The 20,533-nt window shown below is 38.4% G+C and overlaps 1 protein-coding gene across 3 annotated transcripts in view; it reads left to right on the top strand.

Annotated features, from left to right (window-relative positions):
• The window catches only part of ADGRB3 (adhesion G protein-coupled receptor B3), a 700,018-nt gene that overhangs the window by 326,927 nt on the left and 352,558 nt on the right, over nt 1–20,533 (top strand). For all 3 annotated transcript variants that reach the window (XM_059701276.1, XM_059701274.1, XM_059701275.1), the window contains 2 exons: nt 5,328–5,396; nt 9,754–9,862. In XM_059701276.1, coding sequence (XP_059557259.1) covers nt 5,328–5,396; nt 9,754–9,862 — 178 coding nt within the window. The remainder of the gene's footprint in view (nt 1–5,327; nt 5,397–9,753; nt 9,863–20,533) is intronic.

The raw sequence follows: 20,533 nt of genomic DNA, 5'->3' as shown, positions 1-20,533 counted from the left end.
TGAGGCGCTTGTGCCTGATGGTGAGTGGAGTGGAGTCAGAGACTGTCATGCCAGTTCACCTTGTCTTTGGGAAAGCCGACTATCAGAACAGAGAACAGGGCCCCTGTGGTAGATAGAACCTCTTTCGCAACATCATAGGTTCATGGTTGATTACTTCTACATACTGGCTGTTGCCTTTTCCTGTGGATTGGGTGTTAAGCCTGAATGAGAAAGATACTGGGAAATTAAAAATAAAAATCTTCATTGAACAAGATCAGGAAGAAAAAAAAGGATTTGCAGACCCAGTATACTTGGGGAGGGGGTGATATGATAAGGTCTTTTTTTAAGGAAATTGCATATAAATCTAGACATGAAAAATAGGAAAGGGTTATCTGAGTAAAGAATTAGAAGTAGAGCAGTGGAAGGGAGGAAACAACATTGTTGGGGCCAGAAGCTGGGCACAAAGGAGCTCGGGGGGCATGAAGAAGTCTGATGAATCTGGACTAGAGACAGCAGGGGGCAGGAGAGCGGGTAGGATAGTGAATTAGACTTGGAGAGATAGGAAGGGCTAGATCATACATGGCTTTGCAGCTGTCACCTGCTCTGCAAAGGAATCAGTGACCTACCTGTGCTGTGTGCCCTTAGCCTAATGGCTTGTCCCTGCTTCCTTGCTCAGCCTGTAAGCCTTTCTCATGCTTCCCCTATATTTCTAGTCAGGACTACCACTACTCCTTAAGACTCAGTTCCACATTATTAAATCTATTGCTTAGGGCTTGTCTTTGACTCTCAGTGCCCAAATATTTTGCTGGTGGGTTAAGGGGAGGAGAGCACACCTGGGGGACTCAGGTATCTTAAATCATTCGCCTAATCTACAACTCTCTTTCTACATGGAATTCAGGAAAAGCTCAACACTATGACATGCGTCAGTATATCTATAGAAAGTTATATATAGCTCATGAAATATTTGTCAAGTGGAAGGAATCAGACGTTGGATGAAGAATTATTTACCACTTTCCATAAAAGAGAGTGTCCTTTCAGTCTCATGTCGTCCAACATAGGAATTGCACTTTGTTGTGTTTTTTTTTAATATTTAAATTCTTTATTGTTTAAAGTATTACATAAGTCTCCTTTTTCCCCCCATTGATCTCTCCCTGGCTGCCCCCACTGCCCAGCAAGTGCTCCCCCACCCCCCGTCTGTGTCCATTGGTTTGGCTCATATGCATGCACACAAGTCCTTTGGTTGATCTCTTACCCTCTCACTCCCCCCCCCCACCCCGCCTTCCCTTATAGGTTGGACAGTCTATTCCATGCTTCTGCTAAGGGAAATAAGCCAGTCAGAGAAAGATAAATATCACATGATCTCACTCAGTTGTGGAGTGTAATGAACAACATAAACTGAGGAACCAAAATAAAACCAGAGTTGTAGGAATTGCACTTTGAATGTGGCAGAAACTTGTGTGCTTCCCTTTATAATAACCATTTACTGCACTGATTTACATAATACTTCCTGCAAAGAAAAAGCAGAGTCATGCCTTTTGTGTCCGATAATTGCTGGGTACAGTGCCTTTCACGTAGTAGGTGTTTTATGACAGCAACACTGAAAACTCCTCTCAGCAGAATACATCCTTAGGAAGGACAGCTTTTTGCTGAACAAATTATAGATGCTGAAGTTAGTGGTGGATCAGCTCTGTGCTCTACGTATTGCCCAGAGAGGATTAGGCTATAAAAGAGGATCGGAGAGAGTGCCGCCGGTTGTGGAAGTCTATAGCGGTGTTATAGATGCATATTTGCCATAATGTGGCTATAAAGACAAATCATGCAGCCAGTCATAAAAAAGATAACACAGGGGGCATAAAATCATAATGCTGCCATATATCCAGCACTTAGTATGTGTCAGATACTGTGCTAAGACTTAGCTCCAAGCTTCACAACAGCTATTATCATCTCTTACAGGTTAGAGAAGAAAGACATAGGTGGGCAACATTAGCCCACAACTACCCAGTTTATAAATGTTGGGGAAACTTCAAACCAGGTCTGTCTACTTAAAGCTCTAAACTTAGACTCTGCCAAGGACACTCCATTTTCAAAATAAGTTTAGGCCATAGAGGTCAGGCCTGATCAAAACACAGCAAAACAAAGGTCTGTCACATGCCACTCAAGGACTGACATAAGTGACCTGCTCCATGAGTTATCCAAAGAGAGATATTACCACAAGTAGCGGAGCTCTTAAACAGTCTAGCGAGTAGAGGATCTGTTGCCATGAAAGGCACTTAATTCTTTCCTCAAAACTTCAGTCAAGTGGCCTGAAACGCTACGAGTGTCCTGTTCACAATACGGTGCTTGGTTCTGCTCTGTTTATCTATCAGCCTGACCTTTGAGTAAATGTCAACGTGAATTTATTTATTTTTTTCCAATGTGCATGAGACATATTTGAGGAGCAGGGTCAGCTCAAAGGAATGATGCTTGAGTCTTGTTAAAATCTGAGGTGTACTGACTTTGTGACTTCATTACAGTCATGTGTCACTTAAAGATGGGATGTGTTCTGAAAAATGCCTTATTAGACGATTTCACTGTTGCCCGAATGCTTAGGGGCCATGATGAACAAAATAACACGAGATTAAATTAAGCAAAAAAGAGAAAATGATGCAATCAAGAGACGTGAGATGTTCGAGGCTGCTGCTGACTTAACATGGCACACTATGTTACAGCAAACATTTTTTTTTATAAGTAGAAAGAGTATACTCTAAGATAACAATGAAAAGTATAGTAAGAACATAAACTACTACCATAGTCATTTATTATCATCATCAAGTGTTATGTGCTGTACATAATTGTATGTGCTATAGTTTTATACCACTAGCAGCACAGTAGGTTTGTTTACACCAGCATCAGCACAAACATGTGAGTAATGTGTTGTGCTATGACTTTAAGGTGGCTACGATGTTACTAGGTAATAGGAGTTTTCCAGTGCCATTATAACTTATGGAACCTCCGCCATATACAGTCCATTGTTATCCAAGATGTTATGTGGTGTATGACTGCATTTCTTTTAAGTCGGAATCTCATGAGTCACCTGCTATGGACAAGGCTGAGGATACACTGATGAACAAGAAATACTGGCTCCCATAAATGCCCCTCAACCCCCTCTTAATAAGATATTTGGGCTTAGTTCACTGTGCCTCTGCATAGCCCCACAACTGATGGTTCCCAAATTAGTAGACAGGGAGGTAAAAGGAGTTTATTCTGTACTACTTTCTCACACTGATTTACTAAAGTCTGATTTATTGGCCTTAGAAAGTGATAAAAACACATTTCTTATACTCTCTGGTTAGTTGAATGTAATTTAATAATTTGCGTTTTTGATGTGTGCCCTTTGCTGATTTAAAAATAACCAAACTCTGAATTTATCATTTTGATTCAGGAATTGACTGGCCTTCATATACAGTGTAGTAGTTACTGACCCACTGTGAGCAAACCATTCTTTGTGAAGTGTTTTCCCAGAAATGGAGATGCTTTTATACAAATCACTCCCCCTTCTGGTGCTGTCTCTTGTTAGCAGCAGCATGCATTTTGTGTAAAAGCTGGCAGGGGTTAGGATGCAGATCAGGGTCCTGGACCTCAGCACAGCTGACTGGCATGGACAGGGCTGAAATCTGCAACTTCTGCCTCATTAGCAACCGGTCTCCTACTGAGTTAACCAGCCTTAGGCAATTGGCGAACGCTGAAGGTTAATGCTTTCTGCCCATAGGTAAAGTTACAGCTCAATGAACTAAGCCCTTAAAAGGTTATAGCTCCATCCAGGACATTTTAAGTGGGGGGGGGGGGGGTGGGGGGGGAATGGCTGGTAGTACAAAAAGGTGAAATGAATTGCAAACAAGTCTAAAACAGACTTGCAATTTTTTCCAAGAGTTGTACAAAATATTCTGTGACTTTTATAGAGGGTATGACTCAAAACATGTTTCAACCATCTGATTGCCAGAAACTATTAAAATAAATAGTACAAATAGGGCAATTAAATATAGACACCAACAGTGTCAAACCACATGAGAAAAGAAATGAAGCAGCTTTGTTTTTCTTGTAAAAACACCCAGGTGAATTTATTTGGAATTAGAATAAAGGCCTGCTTTGAAAAGCTAGATAGGGAGGAAGACTGAAGAGAATAAAAAAAATGATGATTATTCCCCTCTCGAGGGAGTCCTTTTCTGAACTAATATATTCGTATGAGGCCTTGCTCCTGCTGAATTATACACAGACCAGTTAGCAAAGCCTCCAGGGACAGAACCAAGGGCTACTGCCTCTGTAGTTTAAGCCTAATGTCATGGATTCATTTTACACTTCCTAGGCGTCCTGCGATCCCAGGTCACTGCTCATCCCCCACAGACACCTGGCTTTCCTCTCCTGGCTCCTGTGTCTTGCAGACACTGCGTTTGAGAGCTCAGGGAGGTCTCTCCAGTAAGCATCCCCGTCTGTGAAACAGTGTGACACCATGGAACTGAACTGAGCCCCATTCTCTGGCAATGTGGACCCTGGGAATGAAAAATGAATGTCAAAGTGTGCCTGTCTTCACATAAAGAGAAAAATCGAAAACTCGTTTTGAGTACTGCTAGCCTAAGGCCAAGCCAGGAGGCCCTTCAACAGTTACTTAGGGATGAGGGTGATAGCAAGAATTTGGAACTTCAGTATGAACATGTTACTGTGTCTATTCATTCCTCCACTTAGCTTCCTGGCAGGAGGCAGAGGACCAAAGAAAGCAATTCGAAAATAGCTCAGGTGTATTGAGAGTGTACCATGTGCTAAATGTCAGGTACTTGGAAAACTACATGTAATTTTTGAAATAGGTAGTTGTAAACGTTAAGGAAGACCAACCAGGAAGGACAGAGTCAGGATCCAACTGAGGAAGCTGGTCACTTGCCTCAGCTTTGCTCATGGGGTTGCCCTCACTATAATGCTCATTGAAACTGCAATTCAAGTAGCAAGCGCGGTTCACAACCGGTTAACTTGTAATAACAGAAACATGGGACTTTCATAACAAAAGGAAGAAAACTCATTTCTAGCAATAGTGTGACAGAAAAGAATATAGAGTCCATAATAGATCAAATTATTGTGACACTGTTTTACCTTCCCTGATGTCTTCTGAGGTGTACATGTAAAGTTATGTAGAAATTCTAGAATTATGGTGCTGAGAAAGGGTCCTCAGAGATCTTCTAGATTTCTAGAATAATATGTTAGGGCCATACAACAATATTGCAAAGGGTTTATACCCTCATCATAAAATCAGACCCAATGGATATTGTTGAAAAGTACATTCTCTCCTGTAACATTAAACCTTTATCTAATTTAATTTTCAGAACTTCTTTCAAATAGTTAGCAACCTTCTAGATGAAGAAAACAAAGAAAAATGGGAAGATGCACAACAGGTAAGGTTGGAGTTATTTCATGATGTAAAATGAAGTTGGTTAAATAAAGTTTAAAAATATGTGAAGAAATTAATGGCTTGCCTTTTCAAGCATATCAAAGGAGACTTTTAGAAGCCATTGTGGATTATATTATACTAATTTTACAGAAAACAAGTTATCTCTCTTATCATAACAATCAATGGAATGAATAATCTTTCTTAACATGAGAAAACTGAGCAGGTTTAACTAATTTATAACTTAATACATAATAACTATATGCCTTGTTAGTCGGTTTCTTTCCTGTCTTCAGACTGGAAAAACAGCAAATGTAAAAGCACATATTGCAAGCGGAACAGTGGGGTATGAAGGAATAAACCATTTGCATTTACCACCACACTATATATACTCTGGATCATACATGCAGACTTGCACTTTGATCCAAAGCCAAAAGTTGTAAATATGAGTTCTCATTTTAAATGTTTAAATGGAAAATTCTGCTCCCCCCCCCCTCTTTCTGCTGTGCATGATCAGTGTAGCAAGTGGCCTTATTGGTTTAGTTATTGTTTTAAAATGCTTTGCACTGCCACTGGTGCAATATTATCTGACATATGGTCAATAATGTTTTTTCTATATTGCAGAAAAAGTAGGTTAGAGGTTAAGAAGAGGAGAATATTTTTTACAATCCTGTAAAAATGTAATTTAACTGAATGTTAAACTTTGTTTTCTACTTGACCCTTATTAAAAACTCCAAGGGAACAATGCATTCTTGAAAATAAGAATATTTTCTGAGGTTCAGATGAGCCATCTACCCCTTCTTCCTTGTAAATCACACCTGGGTCCCGAGGAGTAGGGCATGGCCTTTATTCCTATTATGATAGGAGCTCTAAAAATAATCCAGTGTGGGTCTACCCCATTATCAGGTACCAATTCGGTGCTTCTGGCCATAGCAAGGGGAAAAGAAAGTACCCCTTGGTTTAAGACCCTGAATCCTATTCTACTAGTTTGAATTATATATTTGTCCTTGGCATTTTTTTCAAGAGGAAAGCCCCATCCACTCACTGCAAGTAAAAGGTCTTTCCTTAGTAAACTGCCACAGAAGCTAAGCACATCTTTCTAGAATCCTGGAGACTATTAATTATGAGTATATTTAGAACAAATGTGTAGCATCCTACAATTTGCAATTTATCCGATGCTGGTATTTATTGTGAGGTCCCCACGTGAGTGAATAATGAATGGTTGCAGAACTTCTCAGCAATGGAAAATTCTGAAGCCATAATCCAACTATTTACCTGTGATTTTAAGTTAACTATAGTCATATCTTTTACATATTTTCCAGGAGTGATGATCCTTAATGCTTTTTAAAAATAACCATTTTAAATTAAAAACAACTGTTTTTTGTAGCTTTTACGAAGAAGTATTTTCATAAATGCAGCCATATGGTAGATGAATCTCCAAGTTTGTGGCACAAAGGCTGAACTCTTCAGAAAGAAGCCCGGTTTAAAATCCACCACATAGTCCCTAGTCCCAAGTGGGCCCCCTTATCTTATTTTAGCGTAATTGCCTCAGCAAAATAAAATATAACACGTGGCTGTATAGGCATTTGGAAAATATGACACTTTTGAGCAACAACAACAAAAAACAGAATCATTTCAGAACGTGTTTGCTGCACATCAGCCATAGTTAGGAAGGATGAAACTATATTTAGTTTCAGCATTCTACTCAAAATGTAGTATACTAAAGTAGAAAAAAAAAGACTACACTTTGTATTACACTGTTTTATACGCCATCACTGTGATTTGAACAGACAAGTCCATTTCAGTCCAGACAAGCCATTTTAATTTCAGGCGTGATATTACGTTCTGTGTTTTCATTATACTGAAAATTCCCTTATCTACAGCAGGAGTGGGCAAACTTCAACCAGGGAGCCACATCCAGCCTCACACGTGTTTTGTAATTAAACTGGGAATATAAGCACATTCATTCATTTACATAATATCTATGGCTACTTCTGTGAGACAAGGACAGAGTTAAGTTGTTCCAACAGAGACCCCCGACCCACAAAACTGAAAATGTTCCCTGTCTGGCCCTTTACATAAAAACGTTACCAGCCTCTGCTCTATTTTGACTAATGCTGGGGAAATAGAATTAAAAACAAAATCTTCTGTCAAGCTAGCAAACCTCTCCGCAAAGGTAGAAGAGAAAGAAAAGAGTTTTATCTTTTTATTGAATAAGCACTAAACTGCACCAGAATGTGATGGATCACAGGAAATCCTCTAAGAAAATGCAAGGACAAAAAGACATCTCACCCCTTTGAATAGCTCAGCGAATACAACAGATTATACACATGTCCTCATGTCCTCAAGATAAACAGTAACTAGTCCTCAAGTAAGAGAACTTGATAGCACAATTTGTCACACATAGTTCTTCTGAAATTCACTTGGTAATTGAGGTGACCATGTGTTAGTTAATTGGCTTTATCCAAAGTAAAAACATGAAAAGTCTTATGTTTTAATGACTGAAGGTAGTTTTGCACCTGAGAACTGGTGCTTGCTGAAGTTCGGTCCCACCCTCCCACAGGAACTGAGAAGTGGGGGCACAGTCTCCCTTTTTACTTTAAAAGAAAGACACACCTGGGTCTTTAAGTTGATAAGAGGCTATTTCACTTTTTAAAAGCGTAACCAATATTTCAAGGAGACGGAGCAAGAACTCAACAAGGACTCGTTTTCTAAAGTAAATGCTCTAAGAAAAGAGAAGAAGTGGGGAGCGGGTTTGGGTAAGGGTATCTCTTATTTTCAACAGAGAAAAGTAAGCCTCTTAGTTATGTTTTTTATTGATTTCAGAGAGGGAGAGAGAGATGGAAACATCAATAATGAGAGAGAGTAATTGATTGGCTGCCTCCTGCATGCCCCACACGGGTTCAAGTCAGCAACCTGGGTATGTGCCCTGTCTGGGAATCGAACCATGACCTCCTGGTTCATAGGTTAATGCTCAACCATTGAGCCACACCAGCAGGGCAAAGCCTCTTAGTTTGAATTTGTATTTGCCCTTACGCTACACATACTCATTTACACATGCACCTACACAAAAACAGAAGGAAAAATGCAGTAGTAGCTGGAAGCTTGGAGTGGATGGACATTTTGTGCACATTTTTAGACTGGGGATGATGACATTTCGGAATTCATGTTTCATGATTGGAAATGTAGGTAAGAAATAGAATTTCTCCCTAAATATTCCTGAATGTAAAAACAAAACAACTATCTATGCCAAACATTTGTAAATGTAATATCCATGTTTGACATCTTCAAGATATGTAAGTAAATACATATCCTCAATGGCTGATTTTTAGAACAGCGCAGCCACAGGTTCCTGTAACACACATGCACTGTGCCTGCTACCCTCAGGGACCAAGTCTCCTCACTTCTCTAGCCCTCTTCCTGCCCTTCCTGTATGCTTTCCTGCTGATCAGCATGGCTTCCCCCTCGGCACTACCCTTTGCAAATACAAAGCCACAGAAACTCTTTAATCCACTTCATTTTTCTCCTGGCTAGAAGCTGCAGTGGTGCTAAATGGCTAAAAGAAATGCATTTAACTTCCAAGGACTCCTTTGCTCTAATATGGTTATATAATAAAGGCTGACCCAAGAAGCATTATGGGTTATACTTGCTAAATTCATGTCACCTTTTAAATGGCTTTCATGTTCCACACACTGTGAGCTCTTGGCAGAATTAGGTCGTCTTTAAGAAAGCACTCATCTGTTTGTTGTGTGTGAGGTGGCATCATTTGAGGTTTGTTCTGTATAAGTACCTGTGAAGGACCTACTCTAGAGCTGTTATTATGGTTGTAAAATTATCCCTAAAGTTACTAATACAGCGTGTACTATAATTATTTGAAATAAATATCACTTCCAAGATATTAGTTATTATGTGGTAGACTTAATAGTTTGTAAATACCTTAATGGGGGCAATAATAGTTGTTTTCCTTCTAGCGTCCATCATATAGATGCTAATAGATAAAATGTAAAAAGCCCCCAAATTTCAGTGTTTGTTCTATGTTGTCTTTCAGTGAAGGAAGGAGCTCATCAAAAGAAAAGACACTCTATTTCTAAGTAGACCATCTGTTAGATATTTTGAGTTTCTATACATTTATAAAGGATTAATCACTGCATCCTATCACTTCCAAAGTTCTTGCTGTGTGACACCTGCTGTCGTTCTCAGCTATTAGCTAAAGAATACAATTGTTGCCAGTTGCAGAAATGTCTTTAAATAAATCAGAACTTGTTTGTGACCTCATTATGTAGTTGGTATTGTTTTTTAATTCCAGTTATCTATTCCATTGCATAGACTTTTTATTTCATTCTAATCTTTTCTTATTTTTGTAGATTTACCCAGGCTCAATAGAGTTGATGCAGGTGATTGAAGACTTTATACACATTGTTGGAATGGGGATGATGGACTTTCAGAATTCATACTTAATGACTGGAAATGTAGGTAAGAAATAGGATTTTTTTCCAAAATCTTACTGAAATTAAAAAAAAAAATTGCAAGTATCTGCGCCATCCATTTCTAAGTGTAATTGTCCATTGTTCCTAACTTTGAGTATCTCAGAGGAATGTATTATGGACTCCTGGTGTCTGATTTTTAAATGAACTCACCCCCCCCCGCCCCCCCCCACACATTTGCATGCATCTGCATTCATTTGTAGGAATGCATAAAGACCTACTGGTGTTTATCTGCACATGTATATTTAAAGGAGAATATGTGCTTCTTTTTCCATTGCCAAATGCTCATTGCTCTTCAATCTAATGTTGAAAGCATATAATATACACTTGAGTGTGTTTCTTAAGAAAATGAGTCTTTATAATTCTCCATATGAGGACGCCGAGTTCCTCTCCTGCTAGTGGTCCCGAGGAAGTGCTGGATCCGCATGGGTTGTAGAAGGCTTCAGAATACCTTTAAGGGTCATGATCATGGTGCTATTGCTGCAGTTACTTTTTTCGTGAGTGGCTCCCGAGACACACTGGATCTCTCAGATTCCTCTGTAGTGGGTTCTGTAATGCCTGAGCACATACATTGAAAACACATTTCCTCCTTATTTGCCTTAACATTGTCCCTTATAAAGGAAAGTTACATAGCAAAACCTACACACACTTTGAGGCTGCCACAGTTTCATTGAGCCAACAATAATTAACCAAATGGCACATTTCTCTTTGTAGTTAAAAAAAATGGTAAGAGCAAAAAAGTTGTCAGGTCTTAAATGCGTTGAATTGATACCGGTTTATAGTTTTCTCATTTCTTAAAGCTTCCTCTCGTGATGTTACTGTAATTCAGGAAGATTTTCTTTTATCTACATTCTATGGTACAGAGAGTAATGTGTTTAAATAAACATCTTCACATTCTTATTCACTGGATGTTTAAGCATTAGTTTCTGGTTCAAGAAGAGACCTAACTTAGTGGGGAGTTCAACTGGTATAGAGCATACTTTTTCTATGATTAAGACTTTTGATGGTTCCCTTTATATTTATTTGATTTCTTCTGAAGGTCCTTTAGTCCCTCGGAGACTCATTTGATCCTAAGATATCTTTTACAAGGGTGACTTGACCTCAACTCGCAATGGGTAATAGCTAACTACCAGTAATATTCTCCAGGTGAGGAAAGCCTATACAATGGGGTCTGAAGACATTTTCTTCCCCATATAGCATCTTCATGCAGCATAAGGTTTTACCAGTCAAATTTATATCGTAATTCACCTTCAGAGTCAGTTTGAAGGCCCAGATTTTCCCCAGAGAGGGTGTTCAGCAGCTTGTGCTGGCTCAGGAATGGAATGAGCTAATCCTTGCTAGGGCCGATGACAAGAAAAAGGACCAAAGAATAGTATCTTTGTTGATGAATTCAGAAACCCAAGCAAATCCAAATTATATGTCCATTCCAAAAGTAGGTAAGCAAGAGAAGAAAGGTACTCTATAGATAAGGGATAGCATGTTGAACTATGATTTGGGGGGCACCTGGGAAGAACCTGGGAGTTTCTAGGGATGCTAGTCATTCAAGTTGGGACCACTCTTTTAAGGGCCTTATTTCTGACTTCTTTTCTGGAGAAAGAACATGAAGACAGTTCTGCCAGATGGGATAATTCTCAAAGTAATGTACCAAAAAAAAACCAACCAACAAACAAAAAATTTGAAAAGAAACAAATAGCTATTGCCTTTTTTTTCTTTTTGTAAGGGTTAATATCAATTCTGAAAGGTATTGTTAGTTAAAAGTATTATCAGAGTAATGCATAGCATTTGTTCAAAATGTATTTAGAGAAAACTCTAAAAGACAAAGCCAATTCTAGAGTCTAGAAAACTTTTTTTTTTCTTTTTTTTTTTCTTATGTCATCTTTTTTTTTTTTTTATTGCTTAAAGTATTACAAAGGGTATTACATATGTATCCATTTTATCCCCCCGCCCTAGACAGTCCCCTAGCCTCCCCTATCACCCAGTGTCTTATGTCCATTGGTTATGCTTATATGCATGCATACAAGTCCTTTAGTTGATCTCTTACCCCCCTACCTCCTGCCCCCCAACCCTCCCCGGCCTTCCCGCTGCAGTTTGACAATCTGTTTGAGGCAGCTCTGCCTCTGTATCTATTATTGTTCAAAAGTTTATAATGGCCTCTATTGTCCATGAATGAGTGAGATCATGTGGTATTTTTCCTTTATTGACTGGCTTATTTCACTTAGCATAATGCTCTCCAGTTCCATCCATGACGTTGCAAATGGTAAGAGTTCCTTCCTTTTTACAGCAGCATAGTATTCCATCGTGTAGATGTACCACAGTTTTCTAATCCATTCATCTACTGATGGGCACTTAGGCTGTTTCCAGATCTTAGCTATGGTGAATTGTGCTGCTATGAACATAGGGGTGCATATATCCTTTCTGATTGGTGTTTCTGGTTTCTTGGGATATATTCCTAGAAGTGGGATCACAGGGTCAAATGGGAGTTCCATTTTCAGTTTTTTAAGGAAACTCCATACTGTCTTCCATAGTGGCTGCACCAGTCTGCATTCCCACCAGCAGTGCACAAGTGTTCCTTTTTCTCCACATCCTCTCCAGCACTTGTCGTTTGTTGATTTGTTGATGATAGCCAGTCTGACAGGTGTGAGATGGTACCTCATTGCTGTTTTGATTTGCATCTCTCGGATGATTAGTGACTTTGAGCATGTTTTCATATGTCTCTTGGCTTTCTGAATGTCCTCTTTTGAAAGGTGTCTATTTAGGTCCTTTGCCCATTTTTTGATTGGATTGTTTATCTTCCTTTTGTTAAGTTGTATGAGTTCCCTATAAATTTTGGAGATTAGGCCCTTATCAGATATGTCATTGGCAAATATGTTTTCCCACACAGTGGGTTTTCTCGTTGTTTTGTTGATGGTTTCTTTTGCTGTGCAGAAGCTTTTTATTTTGATGTAGTCCCATTTGTTCATTTTTTCTTTAGTTTCAAGTGCCCTAGGAGCTGTATCAGTGAAGAAATTGCTTCGGCATATGTCTGAGATTTTGTTGCCTTTGGATTCTTCTAGAATTTTTATGGTATCCTGTCGTACATTTAAGTCCTTTATCCATTTTGAGTTTATTTTTGTGTATGGTGTAAGTTGGTGGTCTAGTTTCATTTTCTTGCATATATCTGTCCAATTTTCCCAACACCATTTATTGAAGAGACTATCTTGGCTCCATTGTATGTTCTTGCCTCCTTTGTCAAATATTAATTGAGCATATTGGTTCGGGCCGATTTCTGGGCTCTCTATTCTATTCCATTGATCTATATGCCTATTCTTGTGCCAGTACCAGGCAGTTTTGAGAACAGTGGCTTTGTAATACAACTTGATATCTGGTATTGAGATCCCACCTACTTTGTTCCTTTTCAGGATTGCTGCAGCTATTCGGGGTCTTTTTTTATTCCAGATGAATTTTTGGAAAGTTTGTTCTAGATCTCTGAAGTATGCTGTTGGTACTTTAATGGGAAGTGCGTTGAATTTATAGATTGCTTTGGGTAGTATGGACATTTTAATGATGTTGATTCTACCAATCCATGAACACGGTATGTTCTTCCATTTGTTTATGTCTTCCTCTATGTCTTTTTTCAACGTCCTGTAGTTTTCTGAGTAGAGGTCTTTTACCTCTTTAGTTAAGTTTATTCCTAGGTAGCTTAGTTTTTTCGGTGCAATGGTAAACGGGATTGTTTTTGTAATCTCTCTTTCTGAAAGTTCACTATTGGCGTATAGAAATGCCTCAGATTTCTTGGGGTTAATTTTGTATCCTGCTACATTGCCAAATTCATGTATTAAGTCTAGTAGCTTTTTGATGGAGTCTCTAGGGTTTTGTATGTATAATATCATGTCGTCTGCAAATAAGGACAGTTTTACTTCCTCTTTTCCAATTTGGATGCCTTTTATTTCTTCTTCTTGCCGAATTGCAATGGCTAACACTTCCAGTACTATGTTGAACAGGAGTGGTGAGAGGGGGCATCCCTGTCTTGTTCCTGTTCTTAGGGGAAATGGTGTTAGTTTTTGTCCGTTGAGTATGATGTTGGCTGTGGGCCTGTCATATATGGCTTTTATTATGTTGAGGTATGATCCTTCTACTCCCACCTTGCTGAGAGTTTTTATCAAAAATGGGTGTTGAATTTTGTCAAATGCTTTTTCTGCATCAATTGATATGACCATGTTGTTTTTTTCTTTCAATTTGTTTATGTGATGTGTCACGTTTATTGATTTGCGGATATTGTACCATCCTTGCATCCCTGGGATAAATCCTACTTGGTCATGGTGTATGATCTTTCTGATGTACTGCTGGATCCGATTTGCTAAGATTTTGTTGAGGATTTTGGCATCTATGTTCATGAGGGATATTGGCCTGTAATTCTCTTTCATTGTGTTGTCTTTACCTGGTTTTGGTATTAGGGTGATGCTGGCTTCATAGAATGAGCTTGGAAGTGTTCCTTCCTCTTGAATTTTTTGTAGTAGTCTGAGGAGGATAGGTTTTAGTTCTTCCTTGAATGTTTGGTAAAACTCCCCTGTGAAGCCGTCTGGTCCTGGGCTTTTGTTTGATGGAAGCTTTTTGATGACTGCTTCAATTTCTTCCATAGTTATTGGCCTGTTGAGATTTTTAGATTCTTCCTGATTGAGTTTTGGAATGTTGTATTTTTCTAGGAATTTGTCCATTTCCTCCAGGTTGTCTAGTTTGTTGGAGTAAAGCTGTCCATAGTATTTTTTAACAATCATTTGTATTTCTGTGGGGTCTGTTGTTATTTCGCCTCTATCGTTTCTGATTTTATTTATTTGGGTCCTCTCTCTCTGCTTCTTGGTGAGTCTGGCTAGAGGTTTATCAATCTTGTTTATCCTTTCAAAGAACCAGCTCTTGGTTTCATTGATTTTCTGTATTGTTTTTTTGGTCTCTATGTCATTTATTTCTGCTCTAATCTTTATTATCTCCTTCCTTCTGCTCACTCTGGGGTTTTCTTGTTGCTCTCTTTCTAATTCTTTGAGTTGTAGAGTTAGATGATTTACTACCATTTTTTCTTGTTTTTTGAGATAGGCCTGTAGAGCTATAAACTTCCCTCTCAGGACTGCTTTCATTGTGTCCCATAGGTTTTGGATTGTTGTGTTTTCATTGTCATTAGTTTCCAGGATGTTTTTAATTTCTTCTTTGATCTCATTGGTAACCCAATCAATATTTAATAGCATGCTATTCAGCTTCCAGGTGTTTGAGTATTTTGGGTTGTTTTTATTGTAGTTTATTTCTAATATTATGCCGTCGTGGTCTGCGAAGACGCTTTTTATGATTTCAATCTTCTTGAATTTGGGGATACTTTGCTTGTGACCCAATATGTGGTCTATTTTTGAATATGTCCCATGAGCACCTGAGAAGAACGTATATTCTCTGGCTTTGGGGTGAAGTGTTCTGAAGATGTCTATTAAGTCCATCTGATCTAGTGAGTCATTTAGGATTGCTGTATCTTTGCTGGTTGTTTGTCTATAGGACTTATCCAGTGCTGTCAGTGGTGTATTAAAGTCCCCTACTATGATTGTATTGTTGTCGATCTCTCCTTTGATATTTTCCAGGAGTTTTTTTATGAATTTGGGTGCTCCTACATTGGGTGCATATATGTTTACCAGGGTTATATCTTCTTGTTGTATTGATCCCTTTAGTATTATGAAGTGGCCTTCCTTATCTCTTGTTAAGGCCTTCACTTTGAGGTCTATTTTGTCTGATATAAGTATTGCTACCCCAGCTTTCTTTTCCTTTCCATTTGCCTGAAAGATATTCTTCCATCCTTTCACTTTCAGTCTGTGTGAGTCCCTTCTAATGAGGTGGGTTTCTTGTAGACAGCAGATGTATGGGTCATGTTTTTTTATCCATTCAGCCACTCGATGTCTTTTGGTTGGAGCATTTAGTCCGTTTACGTTTAAAGTTATTATTGAAAGGTACTTGTTTGTAGCCATTTCTTTTTTTGTGTGGCTGTTTTCTTTCTGAGCTTTTTATTTCTTATTTTTATACCAGTCCCTTTAGCATTCCTTGCATTGCTGGCTTGGTGGTGACAAACTCCCTTAGTCTTTTTTTGTCTGTGAAGCTTCTTATTTCCCCTTCAAGTTTGAATGATAGCCTTGCTGGATAGAGTATTCTTGGATTCAGTCCTTTGCTTTGCATCACTTTGTAAATTTCAGTCCATTCTTTTCTGGCCTGATGTGTTTCTGTTGAGAAGTCATTTGACAATCTAATGGGAGATCCCTTGTATGTAACTTTCCGTCTCTCTCTTGCAGCCTGTAAGATTCTCTCTTTGTCCTGAACATTTGCCATGTTGATTATGATGTGTCTTGGTGTGGGCCTTTTCGGGTTCACCTTGTTTGGGACTCTCTGGGCTTGTGTGACTTTTTTCTTCCCCACCTCAGGAAAGTTTTCTGATATTATTTCTTCGAGTAGGTTTTCTAATCCTTGTTCATCCTTCTGTTGTTCTGGTACTCCTATTATTCGTATGTTGTTTCGTTTCATGTTGTCCCAAAGTTCCCTTAGGCTCTCCTCCTGTCTTTTAATTTTTTTCTCCAATTGCAGTACATTTTGGGTGTGTTTTGCTTCCTTGTCTTCTAATTCACTTATTCGGTCCTCCGCTTCTCCTATTCTACTGTTGATACTTTCAATGGAGTTTTTCATTGCAGCTATATCACTCTTCATTTCTTCTTGGGTCTTACTTAGGTTGTTGATTTTTTCATCTGTTTCTTCTAGCTTCTTCCATATGTTATTGATTTTTTCATCTGTTTCCTCTAGCTTCTTCCATATGTTATCGATTTTTTCATCTGTTTCTTCTTGCTTCTTGCAGAGGTTGTCGATTTTTTCCTCCATCTGGTTTATGCACTCTAGGATCCTTATTCTGAATTCTTTATCTGTCATGTTGCATGCCTCTGTATTACTTAGCTGCTTTTCTGGAGAGTCCTCCTTCTCTTTCCTTTGGGGGTTTCTTTGTCTACCCATGTTTGAACTCACTGACATATCTAGACGTTGAGTTGTTCAGTGGTTGCTCCCTTGGTGGCAGTGACTCCTTGTTCTGTGGTTGCTCTTCGGGCGGTTGCGGTAGCAGCTGCTCTTCAGTTGTCAGCAGCTCCTCTGGTGGGTGCTGTTCACAGCTGTGGTGGCTCTTCCGGCTGGTGGGGCGAGGTTTCACGTACAGCTGCTGTTCCTCAGCAGAGGATGAGGTGCTCAGGAGGTTGCTGTTGCTTGGATCTGCTTTCCAGGGGAGTTCTGCTCTTCCCGGCTGCAAACCCTCTCACCAGCTGAGCAATTTCGCCAATTCGGTGTGAGTGTTACTAGCTTCAGCTGCTCGCTCCATTTGCTCCGGGACACGACCTGGGACACGTCTGCCTATATCGCCGCCATCTTCAAATCCTCTCTTATGTCATCTTGTCTGTATATGAGTCTATTAAGTCTGTCTAGAGTCTAGAAAACTTAATTTGAATCTTGAAGCAGGCTGCTTGAATAACATCATATCAAATTCTCCATAGTACCAGTATGATTTATATAAAATTCCATAAATTTCAAACATCATTTCCTCTTTACCTTTCTCTGGACTTCCCAAAATTATATTTTGAAAAATGTGTGTATTATTACTTTTTGCATTTTGAGTAGGTTCTCTAGGTTTGCCTACTTTCTTTATCATCACTAAACTTTTCCAGTTTGGCTCAGTGGATAGAGCATCGGCCTGCGGACTGAAGGGTCCTGGGTTCGATTCCAGTCAAGGGCATGTACCTTGGTTGTGGGCATATCCCCTGTGGGGGGTGTGCAGGAGGCAGCTGATCGATGTTTCTAACTCTCTATCCCTCTCCCTTCCTCGCTGTAAAAAAATCAATAAAATATATTAAAAAAAAGAAATTGTTGATTTTTTTTAGAGAGAAAGGAAGGAAGAGGGAGAGAGTGAGAAGCATTGATATGAAAGGGAACATTGATGAGCTACCTCCTGAATGCCCCTTATGGGGGATGGAACCCGCAACTCAGGCATGTGCCCTGACTGGTAATGGAATCAGCTACCTTTGGTGAACCTATTGAATCACCCAACCAATTGACTCACACTGGCCAGGGCTATCATCACTAAACTTTAAGAAATATGCTAAGCAGCCCAGCCAGTGTTGCTCAGTGGTTACCAGTTCTCTGGATACCTCTTAGACCAGTAAAGTTACACATAAAATTAAGCATCATAATTCACTAGTATCGAATTGGATAATATGAATAATTCCTATTAATATGCTTTATGTTATCCAATTTGGTACTAATATATGATTTTGTAATTATACTGTTCACCTGACATTTCCAAGATATTTGGATAAGGACACACTTAGAGACTATTTTACATTAGAAATTGTAAAATGTGAGTTGGTACTGATTTATCTTATATCCAAAGTCCAAATATTAATTATCTGGCATCAAGCTCATTAAACTGAAAACACACACGCTTGCATGCACACATACACACAGCATGTGTGATAAACAGAGACTAGGTAACTGAGAATGGTTCATTATTCCTGATGGCCTTTTTCTTCACAGCGTGTTGGATTACGACTACCTAAAGAGCTTCAAGAGATCATCATGTGTTTTCAAGAGATTACAATTTTTTTCATAAAGCCTATATGCATAGCCACCTCACTTCTCTGGAAGATAGATAATAGGCACCTGAAAAAGAGACAAAGTTGAACAGCCAAAAATAAATGTCATAAAGACCATAAATTCAATAAGAGAGTCAGAACCTTGCTGATTCCCCAACTTTAAATATTTTCAGTGTTTTTGTTTTCTGGTTCCTGGTTTAGAAAGAAGGAGTCAGAAGCAGACACAGTGCTGTTAGAAGCACATATGTAGCAAATAAAATAGATGAAATGCTGAAACAATAAGGACCATGAGGTACGGAAAGAATGTACCAGAGTATGGAGTCCACACTGTGGGAACAAACTACTCCTCATTCCTCAGACTTGAGGAACAGTATATCTAAGACAAAGGGCAATCATTTATTTATTTGTTTTTAAATCCTCACCGAGGATATGTTTTTATTGATTTTAGAGAAAGGGGTGGAGGGGGGCAACATGGATGGGAGAGAGAAACATCAATTGGTTTTTCCAGTATAGGCTATTACTGGGCTAGAACCCACAACCAAGGTATGTGCCCTGACCAGGAATCAAACCAGCAACGTTTTGGTGTATGGGAAAACCCTCCAACCAAATTAGCCAACCAGGCATGGTCAAAGGACAATAATTTAGGTCTAAAGACATGTCCTTTATTCATCGAGATGATAGTTTCTAAATAATATAGCAGGAAAATAAGTGACATATTTTGGAAAGACATCTTCAAAAATAGTTCAAATGAAAAGTTTTGAAGCTTTTTAAATTAAAGTGTCCCTACCTGTCCGAGCTTTTGATAGATAAAATGCTCTAATATGCTCTAATATGCTAACAATCTGTACAGTTTGGTATATACGCATGCATGTTCATTTTTGGAGGGAGCAGGCCCATAGCTTTTATCAATTTTCAAAAGACTTATGATCTCAAAATGTTTGACACAAGGTTTGGAAGAAATGCTTTTATGAACAAATATATTAAACAAGTTAATGCATTTGTAAAATAATTTATCTTCAATGAAATACTTATTTTTCATATTCACATATGAATATGAAATTCAAAATAGACACATAATGATTATAATAAATGAAAGTTAATGAGCATTTACTAAAGACTAATCACTCTACTAATAGCTAATATAATTACTGATTGAATGAATTAATGAATGAATATGAAAACTGATATGCTACAGAGAGATTTCAACTTTCAATATGCCTCAGGTTATTATAAAATTGTATTCTGAATGTTCTAAATATTCTGTATAAGTGATTTTTATTTCAGTAAAAAATGTGAATTTTTTAAAAACATTTTTATTATCCAGTAAGTCAGAAAGATCAAATCTTAATATTATTTAAAATTAGTTTTCTTCACTGAAAATATTCTTTAAAGATTTGTTTAAACTTGCTTTCTATACTTTCTCTCCAAACATTTTCTCTTCAGTCTCTTGCAGTTCATCATTTCCCTCATCACTTTCCTGAAACTCCTCTCTGAAAAGCCTTCTGGAAACTCCCCATTCACAAATTAAACCTCCCGTATTTCAACCTTCATGTCCTCTGTACCTTGCTGACCACACTCTTTTGAAATTGTACCTTTCATTATCATTTCTATATCTATTATAGTATAAAATATAATTAAAGGATAAAAGTTAGATTTTTTTTAGATATAGAGAGGATGAAGGACTGAATGGAAAAAAGTAAATAATTTGAGGCCCAGCTGTTTTCACTTCCAAAGCTAGACTAGAATGTGTGAGATCTCCCATGACCAAAGGGCCCACACATGCATTTCCATTGTTCTGAAGATTTGTCTAAGGCTGCAGCAGAGTGTTTTATAGTTTTTTCATTACGCTTTTAGTCCATCTATTTTGCATAAAAGCTCCATGTAGCAATTTATATTTGATTTATTTATAAGGAAGAATCTTTTATTCTTTAGAAATTGTTTTAATTTTGAACTTCGAACTACTAGAATTGTACTCATCAAACTGAATTCAAGAAACATCAGTGATGTGTTGCATGATACTAGCCTACTATCTATGTTCC

This window comes from Myotis daubentonii, chromosome 6 (genome assembly GCF_963259705.1).
Source record: "Myotis daubentonii chromosome 6, mMyoDau2.1, whole genome shotgun sequence".
NCBI lineage: Eukaryota > Metazoa > Chordata > Mammalia > Chiroptera > Vespertilionidae > Myotis > Myotis daubentonii.
The sequence above is the reverse complement of the archived record's forward strand: the minus strand, read 5'-3'. Positions and strand labels throughout refer to the sequence as shown.